Here is a 19,601-nt window from a genome sequence, read left to right as displayed (position 1 = left end):
GTTGAGTTCGGCATGTTTCCAGCTTTCCGGGAAGGTAGCGGAGTTGAAGGAACAGTTGATGACATCGCGGAGATGGGGTGCGATGATGCAGTCTGCTTTGTTGAAAATGTGGTGGGGACATGGGTCGGTTGGAGATCCTGAGTGGATGGAGTTCATCAGGCGGATGGTGTCTTCGGTGGTGACTGGGTTCCAGGCGCAAAGGTTGTTAGAGTGCGGTTTTGGTTCGGAGGTGGGTGGAGTGGACTGGTCTTCGGACTGGTTTTCAAAGCTGTTGTGTATTTCGGCGATTTTGTTGTGGAAGAATGAGGATAGAGAGTCGCAGAGGTCTTGGGAGGGAGTGGTGTCGTTGGTGCCGGCGGTGGGGTTGGTAAATTCTTTGACGATGTTGAATAGTTCCTTGCTGTTGTGGGCGTTGTTGTCGAGTTGATTCTTGAATGCTGATTTCTTGGAGGATCGGATCAGTTGGTGGTGTTTGCGGGTGGCGTTCTTGAAGGTGGCCAGGTTGTCAGTGGTTGGGTTTTTTCTCCAGGCTTTCTCGAGAGTACGACAGAGCTTCTTGGATTTCTTAAGGTCATCGTTGAACCAGGGGGCTTTTTTGCTACCTTGCTTGATATGATGTTTTTTCAGGGGTGCTAGTTCGTCAATAAAGATGTACAGAAATATCAAGATTTCAACACAACCTACGTTAGAGAAACATTTATTGAAAATATTCCTGGAATAACTAAGGACCCGATGTACAAATATTTTGTCTATTTTCAAACCCCTGACAGAATGATTTACAATAGCAGAAGCTGATCAATGAATTGTAATAAACTCCAAAATTCAAGGAGTTTGCCAACACTGCACAATGATTCGATCATTCAGTGACTTGGCCATTTAAGACATGAAATGGCAATTTCCTAAATGTGAATTCCATATAGCGAATTGCAAGCGCTATGTACTAAACATTTGCATTCTATGAAGAGTAGAATGCACTCACATATTACCATGAAGTGGAAGCAGAAGGTAACTAGGTGGAAAGTACACAAAGGTAAACTTACACTTCTGAGTAAGTTTACTTTTTTTTCATAAATTACGAGTTAATGGTAAATTCACAACTATGAAGACTCCACAATTGGATCAGAGAACTCCACATATGAAAAGATAGACCTGTCCTATATTTTGATGTGCGGAGTTCTCCATCCCAGAATGCAGAGTACCCCCAGACGTAAACGTACTATAACTCGTAGTTTATGAATACCAACAAAAATGTAAACTTACACAAAAGTGTACATTTAACTTTGTGAATCGGGCCATTTGTTTCCTAGAATTGCTCATTCTGAAATATAAAATAGCCACTGGTAACGTGAGGCAATCCTGCAAATATTGATTGGAACCCTTGGTGCATACCTAATCAATTACAGAACAGGTTTAATTCAGACATTTTCATGACTCATTTGTTCCAAAAGCCACACCATAATTATGATGTAGAAATAGACCCATATCCCTTCATAAAGCAACAAATCCACGCCACGCTTTTCTGCTACACTTCCACATGATATAAGAAATGTCACAAACCTCAATCTTTATTATGTTATTACTAATTTCTAAATGATGTGCAGAGTTTGCCATTCATAGGCTCTTGTTACTGATGACTGTCTTCATTAGCAGAGTGGAATCTGCTAAAGGAGGATTTCCCTATGGTCAACTCTTGCATTACACAGGTGTTTGTGGGAGTAGACCCTAGAGTGCTCGTAGAAAGCCTCTAAGGGAAATGTTTAACTTAGAAATGGAAAGAGTATGGGGCATATTCTCAAGGAACTATCCCCAAGTTATCGGCACTTTATCGCAGCCAAAGTCGTGATTAAATTACCTCCCAATTCACAAGCTGGTGCTAAGAGTCCACATCACAGTTTACCTGCGATAGCTGCTGCAAAAATCATTGCCACAGATTACCCCGGCAACTATCGCTAATGAGATGCACAGAAGGCGTTCCCGTGTAAAAAGCCGCGACAACACCACGTCACAGCATTCTCAACGACTAGCCAGATCGGTGATAAGATCACAAAACAAGCAATAAGGCCCGTTAGCAGCAGGAAATTAACACCTGCTCTGACCTGGTGTAAAGTCGGACTACAACCTGCACCAGAAAAGGGAGCCAAGCCAAGAGCCACACCTGAAGGACAACAGATGCCATGGGGCCAACGATCTTGCAGCGCAGACACCCAAGAGGGCCACAACACCCACCGTCACCACCCCCAGGACCATCCCTCACCCCCGACCCTACCCCTGGCACCCCCCACCTCCCCAGACCAATATATTGCACATCAACATCACAAATTCATGAACAAAATCATTCGCCTGATGTTGCACCTTTACAACAATCAATATACATGTGAGTACAGAAAATCTGTTTCATTCATTCACCATTGAAAGCTCAAACAAAATATCACATTTGTCCCCAAACAACTATTTGGAAGAGTCATGGTGGGCATCCCTGGACATTCTGTGAGTCACAGCCTGCAAGACAATATCCAAGATAAGAAGGTGTGTCAGGCACTCATCAAAGGGCAGAGCGAGAGAGAAAGAGAGAGAGAGAAAGAAAGAGAGATACTGAACAAGGAGCGCAAGGCCAATTGGGCCCTTGGCTCATTCATACATGCCAACTACTGCGGGTATTTCACAATTGGTGCACCCCAAATCTAAGACCTGGCATCAAAGTCAGCGCAAAGGCGACATCAAAATTTAAGAAATGCAAGCAGTAGTCAGACTAAAATTAGGTATGAAAGGTACTTTGTCTCAATACACAAGGCAGAAGGACAACCGAACCCCCGACCTTGGTGCTCAATGCGGCTGGAACACCATGCATGAGATACCATACCAGCCTCTGACGACTCCCACACCACGAACTGTACTAATGAAAGACCAACGTGTCTACACCCCACACACACCTGCCCCTGCTTGAGCTACACCTGCAAGGGATGCCCTTGACACAATGGTAAAAAACAACCAATACATCCAAACGGTGCACACACATACGACTCATTACCCAGAGATGTGGCATATCGTCCACCGAACATCAGCCGGTCTGAAGATTGCTGGTGCTACGAGACCAACAAACGCAATGGCAGGCAATTCCGGGCACATGCACAACCCCTGTCACGTGGAACTGTACCTTGCACAAATGCTGCATCTGTCGAGATCACTGCCAATGGCAGTGTTGCAAATCAGTTACCGTCTGAGTTTCCGTCTTGCCTACGTCACCTGCGTCCAGCCCTGGTTCCACTATTGATCATGCACATTCGAGTGCCCCTTGGACATCTGCTTTTCCAGCACAACGGTAGCTGAATTGGTTTATGACTTGACAGTACACCCCCTGTTGGCCCACCAACAGGAGTGTCACTGGGATACTCGTGCATGGGATGCCTTGATCTTTGGCGTATGTGCTGGCAGTTGTGCATGGGAGATGGCACAACTCCTCGTGTGCAGTGACCACATCGAGGCTCTCCCCTATTGGTCAGTCTTGCGGATTGGTGAAACAGCGACGGAGCACATCTGTTCGGACCAGTTAATGGAGTGGCTCTCCCTGGTGTTCCTTGAACTCAACAACAACGTCCTCCTGGAGCAGATTGCCCATGAAGCTGCGCTCACATTCACGGACAAGTAACTACGTTCCTGCAGCCACATCTGATTGTCACCCACAGCACAGGTCCCCACAGCTTGTTGCACCTTGGGGAATGCTTACATATCCCACCACAACAGTGGACAAGTCTGCCTTTGCCTGGACTCAGAATGCACGTGCGTGGAACTACGCGTGTGTACACACACCTGTGCAAGGTGATGCAGGCCCATGGGTGGAGCTGCACAGCATCGATTGGAATCGTTCCCAATTCGGACATACTACTGGGGGGGAGAGTACACACATGGCAATGTAGTACAACATGTGACCTTGTAGAACCCTTTCACCTGCTCACTGTCAGCAGAGCAGATAGTCGGCGCAGTTCGTTGGTACAGAACTATGCCGATCCCATGGGCTGTGAGTCTTGTCCCCTGACACGGGGCAATGAGCATGCGCCAAACATCACATAACTCATCCAGCAAGGCAAGGTGGGCTGCACGTGTTGCCATCAGTTATGATTTGTGAACATTTTTGCCTCCCAATCCTTGAACCTTGACATGTTTGCATGCTGTGTGTAAGTGTCTGAAACATTTCCCTGCATGTTGTGGCCCTTGCCTTGCCCCTACTGACATGCACATGTTAATAAAGTCTACGTAACTTCACTAGTGTTCAACTGTGATGAGTGTTGATTAGAAGGACAAATCGTGTGCCTCAATGAGCATTATCCGTACAGGGAGGGACTGACTGATGCCTGTACAATGGGGGTGGGTCCCTCTTGACAGCTCCTCCTCTGTGAGCCAGACATTGTGTTTGGGATAGTGGCTGGCACAACTGTGCACTTACGTGTCTTCAGCAATGTGAGTATGGTGTCCAACTTCCGGCCATGTGGAGCAATGTCATACATCAAAGCAGACTGTGTCCACACAGATGTGTGTGGGTTGGTATGCGAAGAGACATTCTGTTGTCACATGTGATGGAGGACACCACTTCTGGCCTGCTACCAATTTTGACATATCTACACACAGCCCTATTTAATACATGGACGGCTGCCTACGTTGGGGGGTTGCGAGATTGTTGTTCATGTGCAATGAGGCCACAGCTAGTTCACACCTTCACAGTCATCTAATTGGTCATGTGGTTCAGGGTCAAACATGCGCATTGATGTCATTTACCAGGGTGTACCGTCTTGCGCAAACAATGTCCCTACATCCATTCATACTTTCATACTTGAGTGCACATAGGCATGACACATCTGTATAATTTCGAATGATAATTCACATTCTAATGAATGCCGGAGCTGTACATGGCCATGCCAAGCCCACATTACATGGTTGCCCAGTGGGGGACAACCAGAGTCCCCCACTGGGGGAATTAAAAGTGAATTGGAAGAGGGAGAGTTCAGCCCACAGCCACAATGCTGTGTCATTGGTAACCACAGCAGATATTCCCGTCCATGTCAGGGTCCAGGTGAATGTCGCAGAGTTTTCCAGGGGATAGTGGGAGGTGTTGTCCCAGGGCATGATGCATAGGGCTGCACCAGGCAGGGACAGGCCATATGGTGGGGATGATTGCTACTACCTCCTTCCCCACACAGTGATTACCATCCACATCTTCTCCTCTGATACGTCTTCTGTGTCCGATGTGTCAAGTGTGTGTGGTGATGTTATGGCTACATCACTGAGTGCCACGGACACATCAGGGTGCGCAGGTGATACAGCTGCATCACTGTGTTTGACTGACACATCAGGGGTCAGAGATATTTGTGTCAAAGTTCCCGCAGCAGTTATCTGGGACAGGCTCAGTGGCAGCAACGGCAAGATGGGGAAGTGCAAGGCATGGAAGATCCCAGCAACATCTCACTGGTGATTAGCCGTGGCAGCCATACTTCCAGCCTGCATCGGCTCCATGGTCTCCATTATCCTGCGCATCTGTGCAAACTCTGTGCTGTCATCGCTGGTGCCTGTCTGACTAGACAGTTCTCGTATCCAAGTAATGGCCTCAGCCATGTCAGTCAATGATGGTCAGAGAGCATGGTGCGGACAGTGGGTGTCCATTACGGACTGTAAGTGGGCCCTGATGGGACTCAGGCACCCACATATGGCATCGAATTTGGCTGCCACAAGCTCAAAACCCACTCGCAGTTGATCAGCTATCTCCTCCTGGCAACCCATCACACGGCGTTGGAATTCCATGTGTTGGTCGGGGGGTCCTGGGAGACAGCCATGGTGGTGTGTGCTTCCTGCTGTGTGGTCTGTGCAGGGAGTGGGGTCACCTCGAGGCAGCTGGGCTGCCCTGATCCTGGGGGTGGGTGCAGAGGCTGTCCATCAGCCGTTGGTGGGTGTCTGAGCATATGTGCAGGTTGTCCTCTTCATCATCACTGATGAGATTTGTGGTTTGCTCTGCAGGAAATGTTGATTGTCGCTCTGCAATGTAAAGAGGAGATGCTGGTTAACAGAGTGTCCCATGTATGTTGACGCTTTGTAGATGTTTACATACAGACTGCAGGACAATGTACATTGGGACTGTTTTAGTGGAGCTGGCTATTTGGTGGCAGACAGTGGAAATTCCGACTACATGAAGGCTGTGTAGTTGTACTTGTACACTATCATCTCACAGTGTCATGCAATGCCAGATGTGAGTGGCCAGTTACTACGCACAAGCAGTACCAGTTGTGTCCTCTGTCCTGTGGTGTAGGTGTTGCACTTTGAACCACATTGTCGTCAATGTTGTTGTGCTGTGATTGCTATGTTTGTGTGCTGCATTGTGAGAGAGTCGCCACTGCAGCTCTAAATTAGCGGACCTTATCCCTTTGAGGTGCTGTGCCTTTGACTTGTGTGCTTTTCGGGTGCTGGGATGTTTGCTACTTGGGTCATTTGTGCTCTTGGACAGATTTTTTGGTCTTGTGCATTGTTTGTCTGCTGATGTGCTATTGATGTCATGGGTTGTAGGTGCACGTGGATGTATCAGAGTGTGAGCTGCTCCTTTACGGATTTGATCCACACTGGGCCACCTCAATGTCGAATCGTGCACCTCATCAATTATTTTGACTGCAGCCATGCTATCTGTCATGCAATGTCACTTGCATTGTCAGTGTAACTCACAGAGCCGCTGCTTTTCTGGATTCTGCACATGTGCATGGGTAGGATGGGGCATTGGTGATATGGAGGGGGCCCATTTGTGCACATTGTGGACGGGGGCCTACTTGGTGTCTCTATGTGTGCTGTAGTGTGCTATATATGATTGTGCATGTGTGCCATTGTGCCCATCTCCCCCCGTCCCTCCAGTCCCTGGTGGTTACTCACCCTGTTGCTGTTGGGTCAGGTCATATCGAGCTGTGTCCAGACCCCCAACTCCTTGCACCATCTCCACACTGATGACTGTAGCCACCATTTCCTCCAGCTCATCCAGCTCCTCTTGTGGTGCAGGGCTCTCACCTCCAGTCGCCTTTGCTGCCTTCCTCTTGGCAGCAAGTTTCTGTTTGGTCTGGCTTTGCACATCATGCCAGCGCCTCTTGACCTCTACCATTGACCTCCTCCACTCTCCTACTGCATTAACATTGTTGCCGATGGACTGCCATATTTCCGTTTGTGTTGCCAATGATGCAGTAGAGGTGACAACCAGTTGTTGGTAGTGCTCTATCATCCCCTTGATGATGATCCGGTCTTCCTACAGACTGAACCCCGTCTTCCTCTTCCTCTTCTCCTTGCTCTTCCCCAAACACGGGGTTCCTGGCTGGTCCACCGTGGGGCTTGTGGGATTCGGGTTGTCCTCTGCACCCGGTCGGGTGCATGCATGGTGCTACATGGAGAACATCGTTTACAACTAAACTTTTACCACGCACTACCATTACAAAGCAGGAATTACAACGAAAGTCGTTACAACGACTTTCGCTGGAGGGCACTGTTGGATAGGGAATAGTTTAATTTTCTATCCAACACCTTCCCTGCTATCCACGGGGACTGGAGTTGGAATAGTAAATTAAACTATTCCACTATCATGCACCCCCCAACGCAAGTCGTTGTAACGACTTGCGTTGTAATACCTGCGTTGGAAAGGCATGCGTGGTAAAAGCATGCGTTGAAACGTCATACATCCTGCTACATAGTTTGCTTTGGTTTTGATGGTTTTTTTTAGTTGCTTTTATAGTGCATTTTCCCGCATGACGCGTGAGAATTGCAGGCCTGTCGCTGGTTGTCACTGATTTTTCTATCGCAATTTGGGGCATCGCATCTTTTTGGGCGTTTGTGTTTCGCATTTTTTCTGCGTCTCGTTGATTTTTACGGGGTCATTTGGCACGTTATCCTGCTACTATCGCATGGTGCCGCCGGGTTGGGAATAGAACTTTAAAACAGTGTTATTTTGTCGCGATAAACTGCGATATGCAAAGTTGCGTTACGCTAAATTTGCGATGTTTATCACACGTTCTTGTTAATATTCGCCTATGAGTATTAGAGTGTAGCCATTGCCTGCCGGAGGTGTTAGTCAGATATTTGAACATCCCAGATTACGGCCACTTGACATTGGGACAGAAAGTCATTGATATTTGGAATTTTCCCTTTCTGTAGGGAATTCGATTAGTAAAGCATTTGTCTGAGGCTGCACAGACGAGGCACACTTCTAATATTTAATGCAGCAACTTCTTTCTTATCCTACCCCTAGCCTCAGTACTTTGGAATAACAGACAGACGGCATAGAATATTCTGGCATTGACCATTCTGCAGCTGATTCCCTCAGAGACACGCTCCATTGAAACTACATTGTTTAAAATGTAATTGTCTCCCCACAATTTACCAACAATTGTGATTTATTTGTTGCCAGAACACCCATTTCCTCGGAAATGACAGTGTGCCTCCAGCTGCATCCCACTGGGGTCACAACAGTAAGTGGCAAAAAATGGCAGCATGCTCTTGTCCTTGGATTCTAGCTACACCTGCCACAGCTCACGTTATAAAAGCAAAACCGGAGATATGGATGGGTGGCGGCTGGCAGAAGTGTTGATCTCTCTTTTTTCAAGATTCAGCTGCTGCTGCTCTTATGAATAAACCACGGAATAAGGTGGGAGCATGGGCTATTTTTTAAGGTGCTTTTACACACGATCGAGTCGGGGCATGCTGGGACAAAAGACTATAGATGCTCTCACATGTGGGGCTGACACCTTGTTTGGAACGTAATCACGCACTCCAGAAACATAAACATAATGCTGTCATCATCATCAAATTACTTTATTCGGTATACAGCAATACCATAAAAGTACAAAAATGAATTTAAAAGACAACAGTGTATGTGACCTGGTTCAAATACATATACACACTTTTAAGGGTTATATTACAGATATCTATAAAATTCATCTTGGTGGTTATGAAAATGAACCTCAGTAACAATGGGACATTAAAAATGTATAAACAGTGCATTTAAGATCTGTCAAGAGTAGGGGCGCTAATGCAATGCCAACATAATAAAAAGGGGGACCCGTCTCCCACAAAATTCATTATTTAATCAACATGAGGGCTAGTGCAAGAAGAATCGCATCAAGTTCCGTCAGCCATCTCCTTTTGTGCTTCTAAGTCTTGCAGCCATCCGTAAAAAGTTAACAGTACAAAATAGTGTTAAAACCTCTGCGGACAATTTTAGGAACAGTAGAGCCACCTTTGCCTGTTTGAACCTGGCGTTTTTTAAAATACGCTTTAAAAATAACTTTCTGGGGTGTGCATAATAGGGGCTGTTAGAAACGGGACCCCCGGCCGGCCAAGGCTCACGCCAAGGTCAGTCAGGGATCACCATTTCTAAGGTCAGGGCAAGGGAGTCACACACCAAGATAACCCCTGCTCACCCTCTAGGTAACGTGACGCGAGCAGCAAGGCCAATCTCAGAGGCGATGTGTAAAGCGTTTGCGCGCGCACCCCAGCGACAACACCCTAGGCCCACCACAAAGGAAACTCCACACAAGGTTATATCAAAAATAGCCTTTGTATTATAATAATAAAAACACATTAGATAACACACACACTTTACAATGTGCCAACAGGCACGGGCAAGATTTACAAGGGATTATGTACAGGACATGGCCACCTGGACCACTGTCAGGGGTATGCACTTTTTAGAAATAGCACTTGTAGGTATAACACTTAGCACATAAATATATAATGACTGTAACACAGAAATAGTAAATGTAGCATACAACCAGTAACTACTGGTAAAGGGAAAATACCTCCTACGCCACCCTAAACACTGTAGGGAAATCACGCAAGGAACTAGGACCTTATCATCAGGACCTATGGAAGGAAAACCATCACCTAAGCAATTCACATTTAGCAAAGGGAAGGAAACCTAAAATAATCACCTAAGCAAGTCACATTTAGCAAAGGCAATAAAACATCAACATTCCTCTAAGCAGGTCACTTTTAGCAAAGGGAAATAAAAGCATAAGGAATCACCTAAGCAGGTCACTTTTAGCAAAGGTAATACATAAACAATCCTCTAAGCAGGTCACTTTTAGCAAAGGGGATAAAACAGAAACAATTACCTAAGCAGGTCACTTTTAGCAAAGGTAACAACAAACATTCCTCTAAGCAGGTCACTTTTAGCAAAGGGAAAAAAAAAATAAAGAATCACCTAAGCAGGTCACTTTTAGCAAAGGTAATAACAAACAATTGTACATGAAACATTAAAACACATTCAGAGGTGCAGGTAGAACATTTGCGCAGGAATCACATAAGCAGTAAATCATAAATTGCGCAGTGTGCACGTAGCACAACACTAGAATTGTCCCCCAGGCCAATTGGCCTCGCAAGGGCTGGAATGCCCTGAGTCTCAATGTCAGGGAAGCTGCGCAGGCAGCACAGCACACAAAGCCTAAACGTAGCAACTGTCCACTAAGTGCTGGACAGTTGTAAATAGGGCTGGGCAACGTTGGAGCCTCGTGGGCTCAAGAACAATGAATGGCGCCCAAGAGCCTCTCTGGGGCTCTAGAACAACTGGGGCCAAGAGCCTCTCAGGGCTCAATAAACACCTGCGGGGCCCTGGAGCCTCGTGGGCTCGAAAATGCAGATGTGCCCCTGAAGCCTCTCGGGGCTCCCTCGCAATTGGGGCGGAACGTTGGAGTCCCTCACGGGGGACTCGAAGACAGATAATGCCCCGGGAGCCCTTGGCTCCCACAAAGAAATGCTGCCCACGTTGGAGCGGCCCTCTCCCAACGGGGCCGCTCGAGGAATCACAAAGAACCCGCCCCCGCACTCACCGGGACTTCACTGGTGCTGCGGGAGGCGGGAGACACGGCCGGCTTCTCCTCTCTTGGACGGCGCGCTGGGGCCGCGGGCGGGGCTCCCCTGCCCTCGGGAGCCTCGGCGAGACGCGGCAGGCTGCTTCCTGCTTCCTCGATCCTCGCAGCCAATCACAGCGCGAGTCGCCCGGCGAGCCTCCGGCAGCTGTGACCAATCACAGCGCGGCTCTCCGGGTGACGTCAGCGGCTGCACTCTCTCGGTCCCGGGCTGTGGCGGTGAAACCACGGGGCAATGCCGGGTGGGCTCCGGCGGTAAATAATTAAATAAAACGGGGCAATGCCGGGTGGGCACCGGCCTCAAATTAGAATATAAAGCGAGGTAGGCACTCGCTATGCCTGGCAAAGCGCTCCAAAGCGCTATAATCAAAATAAAGCGCACCCAGCGCTTAGGGGACAAAGAGAAGCGCTCCCAGCGCCAGGGAGGAAAATAAAGCGCTCTTTAGCGCTATAAGGCAAATGAAAGCGCTTCCAGGCGCTCTGGCAAAAGTATAGCTCCAGTAAGGTCTGGAGGCAGGCAGGGGGGGGGCAAGGCAGGGCCAGAGCCAGCACACTGGGTCTCCAGGCAGGGAGACAAGCCAAGTGGCGGTCCTCCTGGCCCTAGCAGCAGCAACAGCCCCCTCTGGCAAGGATCCAAAAGTAGAACAACTTCTGTGGGGACACAGCCCCATTTTTATACAGAGAAATCCTTTGTTTCAGGGTGCAGGGTGGGGGGAAACCAGTTGCAGCTGGCTGGGGAGTACCCTTGATGGCCCAACCACCCCTTTCATTCACTGGGGAGGCTTGGGTCGTTAGACAAACCACAGGGGGGCGGAGCCAGCATTGTGTGGGGAAAAACCCAGCCCATCCAGGACCCAGGTGCACTCCTCCCACACATCACTCATGCTGATCTCACACTCACCACCGGGCAGACCCATCCAGACTTCCTGGAGCCTGGCATGCCAGCCAGCTCCAGCCAATCACGCTCCAGCACCCTCACTGCACACATACATCAATGTCCAGAAGTAGAACTTCCCTTCTAGACACATGCAAGCCGCACATACCATTGCGCAGCATTCATTCTCACGAGTTCATACATACCAAACTCGAGCCTGCACTCCCCACACATCAGGAACTAACATGGACACACACATTCCCCATGCATTCCTATGGGAGGGCAGGCCAGCCATACTACACGCACGCACTTTACTCTGGGGCACAGGGAAAAAGTGCGCCAAGACCCAAAAATCACTAACACTGGGTCACAAATAAAAGCAAAAAGATTAGGGGTGAACCTGCCCTAAGGCCCATGTCCAACACAACCCCCTTCCAGCCAAAACGCAGGGCAGACCAATCACCACCGTGATGGACTTCCCTGCTTGGGGCGATAAAACACGGACGCGGGCCCACAACTGCAGGGACACCCTCCTGTTTTACGCCACGGTGAACTCCTAGGGTTCCTTCTAAAACTACTGTAGGGACTAACTGGGGTACCCCACTGATACTCTCCAGCTGCCCTCGGCCAGGACCAGGCCCTAGGCCACCCAGGTGCCGCTGGATCCTGCCTACTCACAAAGTGGGGGGTAGTAACCCCTGGCACATAATAGCCATTCTCCACCCTTCCTGTCTGCAAGACAGGGCTAGACTGCCACTGGTTCTCCAACCTAGGGTCTACAACCTCAGGCGGACCAGGAGTCTCAGGGAAGGCTCTCCTCCCCCTACCTCTTCTTCTAGGGTTCCTCCTCCTCCTGCGAGGGGTACCCTCTAAACACCATTCTCCCAACCTAGGGTTTAACCCCTCAGGTTGCACCGGGGTCAGAGGGGGGCTCTCCCACCCTCTGCACCCCCTTCCAGAGTCCTGCTCCCTCCCAACCGGGGCGGTACCTCTGGAAAAAGAACTGGTCAGGACACTGATTACAGTAGTCCCACCCTTCAGGTCAGGCGGATCCTGAACCTGGCCTCCGGTCTAGAACCTTTGGTGGAACCAATGCCTGGCACTCCAGGACTCCTGGGGACTCGCATACTATTCCCCAATCACTCCTTTCGCTGGACTCCTGTACCCTCCCCACTGGAGCGGTACTGCCAGACTCTAGAACCATAGAAGCTCCGCTTACAGATGCTCCAGGTCCTCTACACACTAGGAGATCTCCCTCAAGTGAACTAACAGGCAAGTCTAGGTTCCCATCCTGGTGTTCCCTAAAGAAACCATCCAGGCTCTGTGACAGGGCTTCGGGCGTCTGGGGACTCTCGGTCACACACTCACTCCTGCTCCACTGAGACAGGCAGTCAGCCCCTACACCCTCCTCACTAACCTGGGACCTAGCTGGGCTACTCTCACCCTCCTCCACCACGCTGGGCTGGAGGACACCTGACCCACTATTGTTGGAATCACTCACTAGTGACTCTAAAGACCCTCTCGCACTGTCCCAGCGCTCTGCTTCCTCTGCGAGGGTGTCTGGATCAGTCAACCCATATTCCAACAGGTGTTGGCGCAACCCTGGCAAACAACTATTGAGCACCTGCTCTCTTAGAACCAGATCAAATAGCTTGGCGAACTCAGTTCCCATGTGAACCTCTAGCCAATCAGACAGTGCACCTTGACATTCATCCACAAACTCTTCCCAAGACTGGTGAGACAGTTTCCTAAGGTTCCTGAATCTCAACCTTAACTCCTCTTCTGGGGAAACAGGCACCACACTCGGGAAACTGGGAGTGGGACTGTCTACACTAACACTTAAATAGCTGCCACCACTGGACTCCACCCTCCCTGTCCCTAAGCTGGGACTGAGTATCCAACTCACTCACCTCCATGCCGCCCTCTTCACAGAATCTGACCAGCTCTGACCTACTGTACCTAAAAAGACAACAGAGATCAAAAACAGGCTCCATTTTGGCGGACGTTCTCAAGAAGAGTTTGACACAGGGAACCTGGGGGTCTGAGCTTACACAGGAGTACACAATTACAAGATTCAGCAAGATTCCTATCTCAGAGAACTTGCACTCCTCTGTCCAGTGTAACACACCACTCATTCACACACACCCTCCCCTCGGACCGGTAAGGCAGTTTCTACCACCCCTGACTTCTCAACCTGACCATAAGTGACACAGGTACCAAACTCTGGAAGCAGGGCGGGGAACAAATGTACTGGACAGAAATTACAAAATGACACCTTTCAGGAGAAGCAAAACTGAACTTCCCTAAAAAACAACAATCCCCAAAATGTGGTTATCTAAAATTGCAGAGTTTTGTAGTGTGGCCTGTCGCCACTGTGGTACAGCGCAAACGCAAGTCCAATCCGCACCGCTAGCCACCAATGTTAGAAACGGGACCACCGGCCGGCCAAGGCTCACGCCAAGGTCAGTCAGGGATCACCATTTCTAAGGTCAGGGCAAGGGAGTCACACACCAAGATAACCCCTGCTCACCCTCTAGGTAACGTGACGCGAGCAGCAAGGCCAATCTCAGAGGCGATGTGTAAAGCGTTTGCGCGCGCACCCCAGCGACAACACCCTAGGCCCACCACAAAGGAAACTCCACACAAGGTTATATCAAAAATAGCCTTTGTATTATAATAATAAAAACACATTAGATAACACACACACTTTACAATGTGCCAACAGGCACGGGTAAGATTTACAAGGGATTATGTACAGGACATGGCCACCTGGACCACTGTCAGGGGTATGCACTTTTTAGAAATAGCATTTGTAGGTATAACACTTAGCACATAAACATATAATGACTGTAACACAGAAATAGTAAATGTAGCATACAACCAGTAACTACTGGTAAAGGGAAAATACCTCCTACGCCACCCTAAACACTGTAGGGAAATCACGCAGGGAACTAGGGGCCAGATGTAGGTAGGCTATTACCGATCGGAATCGGCCGAAAATACCGATTTCCGTCCGTTTCCGATCGGTAGTGAGCGTTCGATATGTAGGTGACCAAAAATAGGCTGATTCGGTAATTATACCGATCGGTATGATTACCGAGCAGTAAAATACCGATAATTGAATGTTACCTATCGGTAATGTTACCTATCGGTAAAGTTACCGATCGGAAATGTTACCGATCGGTAATGTCACAGATCGGTATTGTTACCGATCGGAAATGTTACAGATCGGTAAATAAAAGTAGGTAAAATTGAAAATCGAGATGTAGGGAGGCCCAGAAATACCGATTTTGCCTCAAAATCGGTATTTGAGAGTCGGAATTTACCATGGATTCAAATCAGGTGGTAACCAGGTGCAGCCTATAAAAAAGGACCCAAAATGCAATTCAGTTTGCACAATGGCGGCATTCTATGTAATAGCAAGACGTCTACGGCTACGGGAGGAAGGAGAGAGGGAATGGCTGAGACAGGAGCAGGTCTACAGGCAGAGGGTCACCCTGTTGATGCTGACAGAGGAGGAGATAGTACAAAGGTACAGGTTGGCTCCAGTAACCATCATGGAGCTCATCAGGGACCTTAAACCACTGTTGGAGCACCCCACCCCAAGGGCACATGCAATACCAGCACATGTGCAGGTGCTGTGCAGCCTCCACCTGCTGGCGTCAGGGAGCTACCAGAGCGTGGTTGCTGTGGCGGGAGGGGTGACCCAGAGCAGCCTCTCAAGGTTCTTCCACAGATTCCTTGACGCCATGTTGCACAGGATGGAGCATTATATTTCATTTCCATCCACCCATGCTGAACTGGTACAAACAAAATCAGACTTTTACCAGATGGCAAGATTTCCCCATATCATCGGATGCATTGATGGGACACACATCCCCATTTGTCCCCCTGCTGCCACCGAATACATTTACCGCAATAGGAAGTCAAGCCACACCATCAACGTCCAGGTGATTTGCAATGCAAAGTACGTTATCACAGACCTTGTAGCTAAATTCCCTGGAAGTACACATGACTCCTATATATTTCAGAACAGCGGCATCTATGAACGGCTGTCAGCAGGGGAATTTGGCGAAGGATACCTCCTAGGTAAGACAGAGTCTGCGACAGCATTCACACATATTGCAGTGAGACTTACAAGTATACATGTGACTAATGTACTCCCATTTCCCTTTTAGGAGACAGTGCATATGCCCTACGTTCTTTTATTCTCACTCCCTACCTCAACCCCTCCACACCCAGCCAAAGGAGGTATAACCGGGCACATAAAAGTACAAGGAATGTGGTTGAACGGACATTTGGCATCTGGAAGAGCCGATTTAGATGCCTTCACAAGAGTGGAGGCGCAAGGCAGTATACCCCCATAACATGCTGCAAAATCATAGCTGCCTGTGCCATGTTGCACAACTTGGCTGTCAAAAAGGGTACAGAGGTGGAGTTGGAGGAGTACGAGGACCATGATGACGACAATGCCGTGCCTGACATACAACCTGCTGGAGTCACAACACCAAGTGATGGGAGATACAGGCGTGAGGAAATAACAGCCAACTATTTCTGAGTAAGTAATGACACACAGACAGGTTGTGAATGGAAGTAAAGTATTTATCTGTTGGCACGAACTTACAGCACTTAGGTGCAACAAATTAACATGTACAAAGGTGGGGACAACATGTCCAGGGTTACTTCACCCAAACTTTTAAAGTCACTTTCTCTGCCGCTTCCCAGACACACTGGGAGTATCCCCACTGCCTTCCTCCAGGCTTGAAGGCTCAGCTGTGCGCCTCCGGCCCCTACGAGCAGGCACCACAGCACTACCCAAGCTGCTGCGGCTACTACTGTCCTCCCCTTCAGCCACATCCAGGGCAGGATTGTGAGCAGCATTACTGATCATCATTGCCTCTAGGGCACTGGTTATTTTGGCTATGCCCCTTGTGACCTCTGCTGTATTTTGTGTTAGGCTTTCCTGCATATTGTTTCCTCTCCTGCATAGCTGTGCAGTGGCAGTGGCAAGGCGATTCAGCGCCCTGTTGGTAGCGCGGGTGTCCCTGCGCCTTGTATTCTCTATGTGGTCCATCTTATCGCACAGCTGCGTGATAGCAGACGTAATACCAGCAACTAGGTTGTCATTTGATTTTACCATGTCCCTGCTGCAATTGGCTATATCAGTAATGCCCTTCCCCATCTCTCCTACAGTTTGATTGAGAGCACGGAATTGCCGGTGGCAGGCCTGGATGGATCTGCCCTGCATGCGCTGGATGCGCACCATGCTTCCCTCCAGCCCCCGGAAGACAGTGCCTTCTCCAGTGCCTCCTGCAGTGCTGTGCATGCGGCGACGTCTTGGCATGGTGTCTTCATCAGTGTTTGCCTGCAGTGCAGCATGAGGCATAGGTGGAGTTTGCTCAGCCTGATCTAATGCTGCCTCCATCAAGGGCAGTGTGGCCACGAGTCGCCTCCTGGCTGGTGGTGTTGCAGGTGCAGCCTGTTGCATTACTGGGGAAGTCTCCGGTGAGAATACCAATGCAGGTGATTGTGACAGGTGTGGGGAGTGTGGAAGGTCGGGGGTGAGGCCTGTCTCCTCCTCCTGTGCAATGCCACTTGTGTCCTCCTCATCTTGCGATGGTTGCTCATGGCTTGGCCCTGCCTCCTCACTCTCCTCCCTCGCTGCTGCAGTCCCTGGTGTCGATGTGCCTTGCTTGGCTGATGGTGCCCCTAGGTGTAAATAAGCGTATGTACATTGATTGTTACTGTGTCACAGTGACTATAAATAAATCTTTACACATTTAACTTTCATGATTCTGCAATACTTTCACTGCCTTGCTGATGTCTGTTCAGTTATACATGGTCTAATATTAGCAGACTACATTTCCCATTATGCATTGCTCCTGTATAGTGCTAGCAGTACTGGACTGGGCTTGGCCTGTGCTCAGAGGTTTAAGGGATGCTGCTTGGTATGGGGTGTTGTGCTGCGCATGCATCTTACCTTTTGATTTGGCTCGGGCTGAGCTGTCCACTGCTCCCAGTCCCACCACACTGTCTGGCTCGATGGTAGACGCCACCAACTCCTCCAGCTCAGTCAGGGGGGGTGCTGGATTCCTGCCTCCTCCAGTGACACCAGCCTGTTTATGCAGCTCTGCAAGCTTCCTCTTGGTTTGGCTCCTGAGGTCATAGAATCTTTTCTTTAAATCCTCCATGCTCCTGCTGGTGACTCCCACTGCATTTACCCTTTCCACTATGTGCAGCCACAGCTTTCGCTTAGCTGACTCAGCCATGGTGAGGGAGAGCTTCCCAAATAGTTGGGTGTGCACCTTGACCACCTCCTCGACTAGGAGTTCAAGCTCAGTGTTGCTGAACTTAATTTTTCTCTTTCTCTCACTGCTGCTTGACATTATTCCTGGGTTTTCAACACAAACAACTCTCTCCCTGCTCCTCTCTCTGTGTGCTCTGCTCTGCCTGTCTCCAGAACTTTCTAATGAGTTGCACCTGGCTGGGCAGGCACTTCCTGGGAGGAAGGGGGAGGGTGGTTGCACCTGATTGGCTGTTGTGTTCAGTTTCACTTTTGTTTGCTGCACGTTTGTTTGTAATACCGATCTGTATTTACCGATCGGTATTACCGATCGGTATTACAGATCGGTATTACAGATCGGTATTTCCAATGCATTCCTATGGGACTTTTGGCCCATAGGAATGCATTGGAAATACCGATCTGTAATACCGATCGGCAAATACCGATCGGTAATACCGATCGGTAAATACAGATCACCCGTTACCGATTTTTACCGATTCGGTATATTTTTCCGATTTTTTACCTACATATCATTTTCCGATTTTTAAATACCGAATCTGTAAAAATCGGTAAAATTCGGTATTTAAAAATCGGTAAAATGGATTTACCTACATCTGGCCCTAGGACCTTATCATCAGGACCTATGGAAGGAAAACCATCATCTAAGCAAGTCACATTTAGCAAAGGGAAGGAAACCTAAAATAATCACCTAAGCAAGTCACATTTAGCAAAGGCAATAAAACATCAACATTCCTCTAAGCAGGTCACTTTTAGCAAAGGGAAATAAAAGCATAAGGAATCACCTAAGCAGGTCACTTTTAGCAAAGGTAATACATAAACAATCCTCTAAGCAGGTCACTTTTAGCAAAGGGGATAAAACATAAACAATTACCTAAGCAGGTCACTTTTAGCAAAGGTAACAACAAACATTCCTCTAAGCAGGTCACTTTTAGCAAAGGGAATAAAAACATAAAGAATCACCTAAGCAGGTCACTTTTAGCAAAGGTAATAACAAACAATTGTACATGAAACATTAAAACACATTCAGAGGTGCAGGTAGAACATTTGCGCAGGAATCACATAAGCAGTAAATCATAAATTGCGCAGTGTGCACGTAGCACAACACTAGAATTGTCCCCCAGGCCAACTGGCCTCGCAAGGGCTGGAATGCCCTGAGTCTCAATGTCAGGGAAGCTGTGCAGGCAGCACAGCACACAAAGCCTAAACGTAGCAACGGTCCACTAAGTGCTGGACAGTTGTAAATAGGGCTGGGCAACGTTGGAGCCTCGTGGGCTCAAGAACAATGAATGGCGCCCAAGAGCCTCTCTGGGGCTCTAGAACAACTGGGGCCAAGAGCCTCTCAGGGCTCAATAAACACCTGCGGGGCCCTGGAGCCTCGTGGGCTTGAAAATGCAGATGTGCCCCTGAAGCCTCTCGGGGCTCCCTCGCAATTGGGGCGGAACGTTGGAGTCCCTCACGGGGACTCGAAGACAGATAATGCCCCCGGAGCCCTTGGCTCCCAGAAAGAAATGCTGCCCACGTTGGAGCGGCCCTCTCCCAACGGGGCCGC

The 19,601-nt window shown here is 48.9% G+C and overlaps 1 protein-coding gene across 1 annotated transcript in view; it reads right to left on the bottom strand.

Moving 5' to 3' along the window:
• The window catches only part of LOC144820341 (uncharacterized), a 60,634-nt gene extending 42,332 nt beyond the window's left edge, over positions 1–18,302 (bottom strand). The window contains exons 1-2 of the mRNA XM_078677909.1: positions 17,729–18,302; positions 17,114–17,457 (exon numbers count right to left, since the gene is read on the bottom strand). Coding sequence (XP_078534035.1) covers positions 17,114–17,457; positions 17,729–18,134 — 750 coding nt within the window. The 5' untranslated portion in view covers positions 18,135–18,302. The remainder of the gene's footprint in view (positions 1–17,113; positions 17,458–17,728) is intronic.
• Positions 18,303–19,601: the final 1,299 nt, after the last annotated feature.

Source organism: Lissotriton helveticus, chromosome 2_1 (assembly GCF_964261635.1).
Source record: "Lissotriton helveticus chromosome 2_1, aLisHel1.1, whole genome shotgun sequence".
NCBI classification, from domain to species: Eukaryota; Metazoa; Chordata; class Amphibia; order Caudata; family Salamandridae; genus Lissotriton; species Lissotriton helveticus.
The sequence above is the reverse complement of the archived record's forward strand: the minus strand, read 5'-3'. Positions and strand labels throughout refer to the sequence as shown.